Source organism: Nuphar pumila, chromosome 17 (genome assembly GCF_984573655.1).
Source record: "Nuphar pumila chromosome 17, dmNupPumi1.hap1.1, whole genome shotgun sequence".
Classification (NCBI taxonomy): Eukaryota; Viridiplantae; Streptophyta; class Magnoliopsida; order Nymphaeales; family Nymphaeaceae; genus Nuphar; species Nuphar pumila.
The window spans coordinates 60,861,838-60,873,640 of NC_143265.1; the positions used below are offsets into that span (position 1 = coordinate 60,861,838).

At 39.9% G+C, this 11,803-nt stretch overlaps 1 protein-coding gene across 1 annotated transcript in view; it reads right to left on the reverse strand.

The window, feature by feature from the left end:
• The window catches only part of LOC149812024 (Leucine-rich receptor-like protein kinase family protein), a 35,795-nt gene extending 24,272 nt beyond the window's left edge, over positions 1 to 11,523 (reverse strand). Inside the window, exon 1 of the mRNA XM_089992629.1 lies at positions 10,314 to 11,523. Within this exon, the coding sequence (XP_089848755.1) occupies positions 10,314 to 11,250 (937 nt within the window). The 5' untranslated portion in view covers positions 11,251 to 11,523. The remainder of the gene's footprint in view (positions 1 to 10,313) is intronic.
• Positions 11,524 to 11,803: the final 280 nt, after the last annotated feature.

Sequence of the window (11,803 nt, forward strand, 5' to 3'; positions counted from 1 at the left end):
CTAAAAAATATCTTAATAAACCTAAGTCAGTCATTTCAAAGTGAGTTTTAAGAAGAGATTTGATATTTGCAACTCCCTGTTTGTCGCCTCCGGTGATGATCATATCGTCCACATAGAGAAGAAGAATAATGATGCCTGCATCAGATTTCTTAACAAACAAAGCAGTGTCAGTTAAACAAGGTTGAAAACCAATATCAAGCATAACATGACTAAATCGGTCATACCAGGCTTTTGGAGCCTGTTTAAGACCATAAAGAGCTTTTTCTAGACGAAGAGCTTTACCCTTAGGGATACTAATACCAGGTGGGGCTTCCATGTATACTTCTTCAACGAGATTCCCATTCAGGAAAGCATTTTTGACATCTAATTGAAAGATAGGCCATGTTCTAATGGAGGCCAAGGCTATTAAAGTTCTAACAGTGGTCATACGGGCCACAGGAGCAAATGTTTCTTCATAATCGATGCCATACTCTTGGGCATATCCTTTTGCTACTAAACGGGCCTTATATCTTTCCAGGGTCCCATCACTTTTGGTTTTGACTTTGTATACCCACCTACAACCTATAGGTTTCTTACCTGGAGGAATATCTTGTATCGTCCAAGTATTGGCCTTTTCTAGTGCATCCAATTCTATTTTCATGGCTTCTATCCATTCTATATGATTTTTTGCTTGAGAATAGGATGATGGTTCAACATATGATTGTATTAATGTAATGGCGGCCCTATACGTGGGTGAAAAAGATTCATAAGACACAAATTTTTCTGGAGGTTTAGAGATTCTAGACGTTCTTCTAGGTGAGACTTCAGAGTATTTTTTTAATGCACATGGAAGATTTTGCTCTCTACATCTTGAATATTGTAGACTAACATCCCTATGGATTTGCTCTTCATTATCATCATTTTCAACAACAATAGGACTTTGATCATTGTCAAGGTCACATCCAACATCACATTCATTGGATTTTGAAGTTGGATCAATTAAAAACGAGTATTCAGTGACATCCTTGGATTTTTCAAATTCAAAGAAGCTTTCTTTTTCCAAAAAAAATACATTTCTTGACACATATAATTTGTCATTTTGAAAATCGAAACACCTGTAGCCTTTTTTATTATCAGCATATCCTAAAAAGGCACATGGGATTGCACGAGGAGAGAGTTTATCATTTCTGTTGGTGAAAACAAAACATTTGCATCCAAAGGCTCTTAATCTAGAATAATCTGGAGTTAAATTAACAAGCTTTTCTATTGGAGTTGTATTTTTTAATGAGAAAGATGGCGTCCTATTAATGAGGTAGGTGGCAGTTAGGACCGCTTCAGCCCAAAAACTTTTTGGAACTTGATTTGCAATTAGCAATGTCCTAGTAGTTTCCATAATGTGCCGATGTTTGCGTTCGGCTAGGCCATTCTGTTGTGGAGTGTGTGGACATGATCTTTGATGTGTAATACCATGTAAATTGAGATAGTCTTTGAATTCGTTGGACATAAATTCTCCCCCTGAATCAGTGCGAAAAACAGAAATATCATTTTGAAACTTATTTTTAACCATTTTATGAAATATTTGGAAGTTAGCAAAGACATCAGATTTATGTTTAAGAAAATAAATCCAAGTATGTCTAGAAAAGTCATCAACAAAAATGACATAATATGTATAACCACCTTTGGAAATAACTGGTGCGGGGCCCCAAACATCCGAATGTATTAACTCAAGTGGTCGTGAGGAAACAAAAGTTCTACTAAGAAATGGTAACCTTTTCATTTTGCCAAGAATGCAGTCTTTACAAGAAAAATTTTCAGAATTACAAAATTTTTCCAAACTTGGAAAATATTGAATTTTAGACATATGAGGATGGCCAAGCCTTTTGTGCCATAAATCCAATTCTAATTTCTGAATATTATAACAAAATGCATTCTTGGGTAATTCCAAAAAGTCCATGTAATAAAGTCCTCCTTCTCTATGGCCTTCCCCAATCAGCTTCCCGGACTAGCGATCCTGTACCCAACAACCATGAGAAGAGAAGGAGATATTACATCCATAATCAGATATTTGCGAGACAAATAAGAGATTCAAATTAAGTTTAGGGATATATCTAACTTCTGGGATAAAAAATCTTTTGGATTTTTGAAGATTTTCAAAACATCCTATTCCTTTTACTTCGAGAGATGTGCCATCGGCTGTAAAAACCTTTGACACACTTGAGTTATTTTTAAGACATTCGGATAGACTATTAACATTTGACGTCATATGAAAAGAAGCACCAGAATCTAAAAGCCAAGGAAAGTTACCTGGACCGGAGAAAGATGCAACTGCCGCTCCAGTTGAGGCTTCGGTTGAGGAGGATACCCCTTTGAGAAGAGGTTGAAGGATTTCCATCAGTTGAGCCATAGACACAGGTGCATCTTGATCTTTTGACTCAGATTCAACAGATGCAACTCTTTTTTCTTCTCTTCTTTTTAACTTTGGACATTGAGACCTATAGTGCCCCGGTTCATGACAATGATGACAAATAACTTTTCTTTTATCAAAGTCGCTGTTTTGCCTTCCAAAATGAGGCGGCTTGTAAGTACGAGTATGATTCCCCGGTCTAGATACAGCTAAAACGGAGTCATCATCAACTTTTGGAGTACTTTTTCTAAGTCTATTTTCCTCCATAGTGAGCTCTTCTATAGTATCAACAATAGAAGGAATTTTCCACGATGTAAAAGGGCTGATTTGGTGGATTCAAACTCCGGCCTTAGACCATTCACAAATTGATAGAAATGTTCCATATCGAGTTGCTTTTGGCGAAGCTCGATGTCTTCGGCACAATGTCATTTGGGCTCAAGAAGAGCCAATTCTTCCCAAAGTTCGGACAACTCATTATAATATTCTCGAATAGTTTTATCTTTTTGAGTCATTGTCCGAACTTTATCTTGTAAATTGCATACATGTGCAATATCTTTAAGGGAATACATGTTTTTGAGGTATTCCCAAGCCTTATCGGCATGCTCAAACTTAGCTAGACTAGAGCATTTTTTAATGTCTATGCTATTGATGAGCCATGACATAATTTTTGCATGCCCTATCCTCCATTCTTTCCATTTCTTTTCATAAGTGGCTAACGCCTTACTCTTCTCTTCTTCCGTTAGAGGAACCTCTTTATCACCCTCTTTCTTGGTAAGAGATAGTTTAGGTTCCAAATCGAAACCATCCACTATACCCCATAAACCTTTTCCCCAAATGTGGTGCTTCATAATCGAAGCCCACATTACATAGTTAGTATCATTTAGCTTCATAGGAATGATGGTGATCTTATCATTGTCATCCATCTTTTACAAGGGTAAGAGAGGAATAAATAGGAGGAGAGAGAGAAAAATAAAAAGAAAAGAAAAAGAGTAGACAAAGGAATAAGAGAGGATACAAAACCAAATTTTTTTGTAGCAAAGTTCGCCTTTCTTCAAACAAATCTTCTTGAGCCAAGAACAAGGTGATGAAACACCTTTTGTAAATGTGGCACGAAAATCGAGGCAGAAGCACTTCAAGATCTAAGGATTTCGTAGCTCTGATACCATGTAATAAAATGGTGGTCTTCAACGTGCTCCCATCATGCAGAGGGCCCCGGCAGCACAACGGGCCGAGAAGCACCTCAGTCAGATCCTTCGCCACAAGGTCTACTTGGGACAAGCGAAGAAATACTTGGTGCAGTGGGAGGAAACAGCGGAACCAACGTGGGAGCCTGCATTTCGAATAAACAGCCGCTACCCGACTGAAGTCAGGGCTTATCACGAAACAGATGGCGCCGAGGACGGCGCATGATTTGAAGGGGGGAGCATGTTCCCTTGCGACTTACAGTGTACAGTTGCGCTTAGAGTCTGTTTTGCTTTTGTTGAGTCTGATGTAAGCTGCCCGGTTCAGGTGAATCAATACCCCGAAGGGGCAGCCCGTATACTTGAACTGTAATAGCCTGCGGGCAAAATTGTGAATGAAGTAAATGCGTTGAGCTTTCTTTTGTTCACCCTCGTTGTGATTGCTTCTTGTGATTGCAATTTCTCTCCCTCTATTCTCTCTCGCTCTCTTGCACTCTGATTACAAGCTTCCGCGACCGGCAAGTGAGCTGACGAGTAGGCTTGCGGCGGTGAGGAAGGACCGTCGCGCCGCGCTGGCCCATTGAAGGAAATAGGCACGTGACAGCATGCATGATGAATGATATTATGACAATGTTTACTATTAAATTATAACAATGTTAATTGTTAAAACTTCAAAATTATATAATATATATATATAATGTTTTACATTTTTGCCCTGCCGCACCCCCGCACCCAAGGTTTTTTAAAGTGTCGCATCTCCGCATCCACACCCGCACCCATGTGACAGTATAGATGTCATTATGTTACTTTAGCCTTAAGTTTGGATCTGGATCGAATGGTTTGGATGGATCAATTCAGTTTATACCCATATCCAAGATCCAAAATAAGAAGAGAACCCCCTCTTAGAAAACTATCAACCCCTCTCCCTCTACTTTCTCTCTCTAGCCTCTCTCTCCTCTCTCTTTCTCTCTCTTGGTTCTAGCCTAGACCAAGCCCACTAAGGGTGAACTTAGACCTACCTGACCTAGTCTGAGCCCACCTAGGCCAAGCCTACTTGACATAGACTGAGCCCACTTGAAGTGAGCTTGAACCCACCTGACCTAGATTGAACCCAGTTGGGTCAAGAACCCTTGGCCCTAACAGCTTAACCTCCTCTATCTTTTTCTTGACTAGGTCTGACCTAGTCTAACCCACTTGAAGTAGGTTTGAACCCAGTTGGACCTAAATTAGGTCAAATCCACTTTTGGCTTATACCTCTTCGTTTCACCGCGTCGATAAGTTCTTCACGAGACGCTCTTGGTTGTGACCGTACTGAAAGTAAGGATGTGTCGGCCACAACCTAAGAGCGCCTCTACGTTGCGTTGAGTCGTCGCTGTCGAATTTTTGTAGGTTTGCACGTTGTTCTCTCTCTTTCAAGTTATTTCTTGGATTAACTGTCGTGTACGGTGGGATTTTCCTTACCGTACACCTTTCTACCAATATTTGGTCCTAGTCATTGGTTCACGCCCTCTAAAGCACAACAAGCTTGCTTCGGTGTTCACGTGCGTACCCTTGCGACTATCACTCGATATTTACGATGAATTATCTGTCATAGGGTCTTAGTCCTTGGTTTATACCTTCTAGGCCACCACAAACTTGCTTTGGTGTCCACAAGTGTATCCTTGCAACTACTTCTATCTATCTATCTCTCTCTCTCTCTCTCTATATATATATATATATATATATATATATATATTGCTTTACACATTTTACTTAACCTAATGTGTGGTTTCATTCACCAAGCTCTACTTTACGTACTTTACTTTGTCATCGCGTTGTTATGTGCACAAGATCCTATTTTACGCAATTTACTTAGCCTGATGTGTAGTTTCATTCACCGAGCCTTGCTTTATGTACTTTACTTTGTCATCGCGTTGTTATGTGCACAAGCTCTTGTTTTTACTAAATATAATTGCGCTATAATAAGCATACAAATGGTGATGGATCTCTATTGCCCAAAGCGATTCCAAATGCCTTGCCTCGTTCAAAACAATGTTTGGCAAAGAAACCCTTATTGAAAAGGTTTCGGATTTGCGCAAAACCACATTTAGGTAAACATCTAAGTCATCAACGTATGGCCTAACTGAGGCTTAGGTTTCCAATAAACCATGGAAGATGCAACGTACGCACGACGATGCGCTTCTATCCAAAAATGAAAGCAGCGATTTCCCCATTAAATACGAGAGATGCTCCCAAAACAAGGTACTCTCCAAGCTAAAAAAAATGTTGCATTTTCCCTGTTAAACAGGGGAGATATTACCGAAATTTTTGGCAAAATACTCACCTAAGCTAGTATGGATGGCACGATGATGCCCTCGTTGTTGGAACCCTGCCCGAATGGTTCATTCTACTTTCACCTTTAAGGGCACCGTACTTGTAAGGGCCGATGCACCAAAGTAGTTGTGCCTTGTTAGGCCAGTGCTCGTTGCTGCTAAATACGCCGAGCAGCCCGAATGGCTCATTCTATTTTTGCCTTTAAGGGCACCATAGTCGTAAGGGCCGATACACTAGAGTAGTCATTGTGCCTTATTAAGCCAATGCTCATTGTGACTAAATACACCGAGCAATCGATCCAAAGTGATCCTTGATTATGCATGCCTCTGTAAAACGCTATACAAGAATAATACTCATAGGTGCCATTGTGTCAGAGTTGGTTATCCACCCGCAAGGGGTGAAGCGCTCGTGAAGGTTGTAGATGCCAAGAGCGATGTTTGCATACATATAAACAAAACACAAAGGTAGTCCATGTCCACACGATAACCGACCGGTGCTTCGAAAAACTGATTGGGGTTGGGTTCATATTCTCTTCATGCATAATGCACCGGATTGACTACGTGGCACTCGACGTTTTAATAAGAAAAAATATGTTATTGAATCCCTTCAGGACTTTACGCTCATCGAGGTAGACGATGATGGTACCACCTCGAGTGACATATATTATCTTATGAACCAAAGAGTTCAACCGATCTCTCAGTCGCTCGAAGGTTAGGAGGTTGGGTTATCCTTAAGATCTAGGGATTCAACTCCGCTACTGCAGTAGAAGGATGCATCCAAAACCACCTAGTGGGGTTTATCCTGACAAGAAAATTATCGCTCCACTACGAACAGGGTCACTTAGGCCTCTAGGGATACAAAAATGCATAGCATAAGAAACACCCAGATGGCTTCGTTTGATGCCGAAGTTAAGTTCTCCTACGTACCAAGAGGTAAACTTGTAATTATCGAAACAATGCATTAGTTATAGGTACACCGATGAATTAATGAATGAATGTGCATTAGTGTTACTCAAGCATCACCTTGTGGAAGGTACTGAACTAAATATATTGTTGGATCAATTGGGCAAAGGACCCAAATTGTATCTACATGGCTAAGCTAGGCTCGAGGAGCACCTGTTTCGATTTATGGGATACCGATATGCTAAGTCGTGGAGACTTGAGCTACGATGTTTTCAACTACGACCCTAAAGTGGCTTTCATGTCTTCAACATATTGTATTTGTTAGAATTTGAATGTTTTTCTACCAGACCAAGAATGGTTTTGACCCCGTTTTATGGGGGATACAGGTATTGAACCTGCGGTGTGATATGTGGAGTAGGGCAGCATCAAGATCCAGGGTTTCTCTAAACTGCTTTGGATATTTCATTTACAAACTCAATTTTATCTAGTACTAATTTACCATACAGTAATGTTTGTAATAAATAACTCGTTTTAGTTTGCTTAAATGAAATATTTTGGTGGACAATAAGAGATTGGCAGCATACCTGTGACTTGCCCGACATCTTCTAAAACCGACGACTAGCTATCATCTATTTTCGTTGTTAAAGTCTTTTATAAATTCTGATGCAAAGAAAAAAAAATCATGAAATTTGGACAAAATTTTGTTTTAGAAATTCAGGGCGCTATACCGAGTCATCTTCATTTCTTGCCACATGCTTTCTTAAACCGTTGATAAATTGATAAAGGTGCTCGACATCTATTTGTTTTTTACGGAGTTCAATATCTTCGGGGCAATGCCATTTTGGTTGTAAAAGAGTTAATTCTTTCCTAAGTTCAGAAAAATCATTATAGTATTCTCTAATATTTTTTTCACCTTGGGTCATAATCTAAACTTTATCTTGCACATTACACGTGTACAATATCTTTAAGAGAATAGATTTTCTTTAGGTATTCCCAAGCCTTGTCTGCATGTTTGAAATTTGCAAGGCTAGAGCATTTTTTAGCATCCACACTACTAATAAGCCAAGACATGTCCCATTCTTCATTCTTTTCACTTCTTCTCATAGTTGGTAATGACTTTGGTTTTCTCACTTTCGGTAAGTGAAACTTCTTTCTCGCCTTCTACCTTGGTGAGAACTAGCTCGGGTTCCAGATCGGACTCATTTACTAGTCTCCACAACATTTTTCCCTAAATAAGGTGCTTCGTAATAGAAGCCCATGTTATATAATTGAAATCATTGAGGTTTACAGGTTTAATGGTGATATTTTCATTGTCATCCATTTTACAAGGAATGGGCAGAGAGAGAAGAGAGAAGAAAAGAAAAATAAAACAAAAAGAATGAAATACAAGCACTCCACCAATATTGCACAAGCACTTTAATCTTCAAATGATGCACGGCCACAATCCACAAGCACTTGCACAATTACAGCTCTCGAATCACTCTACCAATGTCTCTACCAAGGACACTTGAATGAGCATAAGAAAGAGCCAAGCTTTGATACCATGTAAAGAACCAAAGACACTTCAATTACGAACCAAAATGTCCATCAACGTTCCACTTGAGTGGGTAACAACAAAAGTGTTCTCTAAGGAACACACCCACAAAGGGAATATACAAGGCACACAATATAAAAATATATTTTATTCAATAAAATGAATGTGCCCAAAAGCATAAATTACAAAGTGTAGAACAACCCTATTTATACACAAAAAAGGAGAGGAGAGAGCACTTGAAAAGAGAGAGAGAGAGAGAGAGAGAGCATTACAAGGTGGGAGAGAGGCTCCCAACGGCTAGAAATTCTAGCTGTTGGGCTCCAACGGCTAGAATTTCTAGCCATTGGGGTCAAAGTCAAATCAGTTTGACTCCCCCAACTATATATATATATATATATATATAATGTATATACAAGTACATATATATGTATATATGTATATATAGGTATATACAATACCATATACATAAATGTATATATATGTACACTTAAACAAAGTTGGTTGAAGAGATACAATCATAGGTCCTACAAATGGGTTAAGAAATTAAAAATGACCAAGTATTATGAGCAATAACATTTTTGGCAGCTCCAGATTCCTATTTGTGCATAATCAGTCAACCTTTCTTGAACAAATAATAATATCACTACATTCTGTATAGCCCATTAAAAAGGACAATATATTAGATATCTAATAGTATGAAATTTTCCACCTATGACAGTTATAACCAACATATCTTTAGAGGTGTGCCAGAGGTTTATACCATCGAGACAGTGACCATAAGTACGGCAGGCATGGCCAGCACAAATAGGTCTCTAGTCCCAAGGGTGGTTTCCCCATTCCTCATGGAAAAAAACCAACATATTTTGTTATCAGATGTTAAGATTCATGATGCAAACAAAGCTCCCTTGTAAACAGACTGATTTGTTTCATCAAGCAAGAAATCCAGACATGCTGCCCAAATAATAAAGATAATGTAGCAAGTTAATAACAAAGAAACCCTAAACATGTAGCTGCATTCTAAATTCTGAAAAGGCCAAACTTTACCATCTGAGCTAAGAGAACATTAACAGATCAGGTGTCTTGTAGAGACATTGACGTTACTTTTACAGAAGAACAAACTGGAAACTGATAACACATAATCAAATGGATTTTCTAAAATAAGAAAAGCATACACCACACATGTTGCATGCATCACCCTGTTGTTCTATTAAACTGACATGTACAAATTTTTCCTGCTTTAAAACATGTGCAATAGTTTTCTGCCTTCCTCCTCCCTCTTAAAGAAGGCCTATGCTTATCCTTATCATGCTTTTGTATCAATTTCAGAAGCCATCAGAATGATAATATCTACATCCATGTACTGCCTAACCACCTAAATTTTAACAATTACCAACGTCAGTTACATACATAGGCACATGATGGCAAATATATAGATGCGCAAGCGAAATAAGCACACTGGCTTAACCTGAAACAACAGGAGTGCCCCATATGGAGACTGCTTGGCATATGATAAATAAGAAGAGACTCCAAGATTTATAGATTTTTTTCTCTTTTTGCGAGGCATTTAATTGCAACAAGACCAGGTTACAGACTTAAACCCTATTTGATTGGAGATGACTAGTATTTGAAACGACTAAACAGAATACAAGACCAGCAGAGGCTTTACCGGATGCCTCACATACTAGAAAACGCAAGCTTGAGCCAAATTAGCCCTTCTTAAGATAGATCTGAGAAACTGAAACAGACCTATCCTTAAAAACTAATCACTCTGTAGCAACATCCACTTCATCACAACAATCAAACTAAAAATACAAATAATCATGCTGAAAAATACCACCATCTTGTTTCAGCTGTTCGAAAAGTAGAGACAAAATTGAAGAAGAGAACGATACGAGTTCAGCCTGCACAGCCTATAATTCTGAAATGTGCATCGAAGATTAACAGGAAAACACTACAATATTTACAGAGAAAAAACAGAAACAACCCTTCTTCTTTCTTACCTGAGAAGTTGTTATTGCTAAGATCCAGTTCAACCACGGCACTTGAGCCTCCATCCAACAGGTTCCCAGGAACAGAACCATAGAATAGATTGTTTTCAAGCCGTATGACACGAAGAGAAGACAATGAATCAAAACTAGGCACCGGGCCTGTCAGCTGATTCCAACCAACATCCAAAACCTCCAATTTAGTGAAAGTCCGCATTGCGTCCTCCGGAAAGAACTGTCCTGCCAATCCATTGTGACTCAAATTCAAATGCCGAACCGAGCTCGCCACGCTCGAGAGGTTCCACGCATCAATGGCCAACCCACCTGAGAACATGTTCCCGCTCAGATCAATGTGTACAGCGTTCCGAAACCGGACCAACAAGTTCCCGACGCCGCCAAACAGACGATTCGAATGCAGATCAACAACCTTGAGCTGCTGAAGATTCTCCATGCCATCAGGAACACTGCCAGTGAACTTATTCAACGAGAGATTCAAATGGTTAAGCCCCCCCAATCCGGTGATCCGGCCGGGTATTGGCCCGTAGAAGAAATTGTTGGACAGATCCAAGGTCTGCAAAGAGTACATCATCCCAATCGCTGGAACAAGCCTCCCAGTGAGGAGGTTGTTAGAAAGATTGAGTTCCCTGAGGCTCTTCAGCCCATAGAGAGTGAAGAACTTGAGGTCCCCAACAAGGCCCAGGCCACTGAGACTAATAGCAGTGACCAACTCACCGTTGCACTCGATGCCATGCCAGTTCTGGGGACACCCATTTGAGTCCTCATCACCCCTCACCCATGTCCTCATCACATGACCCAGGGGATCCTTGTGAATCCCCTTTTTGAACTCCAACAAGAAATCCACATCACTCTCACACCACCCACACATCAAAAAGGAGAGAAGCACAAACACCAACAAGGGATTCATCCCAAATGCCTCACAAGAGACAACCATTAAGCGCACCCTTGCGGACAGTGAGCATTAGGCAGGAAAAATGAGATGCCCACAATACATAAGAAAGGCTAAAGGAAGCAAAGTGCAGATATTAGGTTTTATGGCATGAGTGAATGGACTGAAAGGAAAGGTGAGGGAATGTTTTTGCCTTTTCTGGCTGTGAGAGTTAAATGGCAGGAAAAGGTGGCGGATGAGGATTTCGGTTAAGGGGAGCCTGCCCTTCTCTTCGTTTTGTTTTGTTTTTTTTTTTTTTGCTGTGGACTGTGAAAGGGACCAAAAGGGAGAGAGGAGGGTTTGTAATTGTTGGTGGGGCTCAGATGATACCACCTGTACAGAGCATACAAAGACAGACTGTAAAGAAGGCGGCCTTCTCATCCTTTCACATGCTTTTCAGCGATTTTTGTTTTTGTTTTTGTCTATTTTACTCTACCCACTCCCCCGCTTACCACATGGGATGCCACCTCGGTGGTAAGGCTCGGAAGGTTTTAGTCAAGCCTTGTGTGACTACCATTTCCAGTTGAATGAGATTTATTGATGTATCTCGTTTTTTATC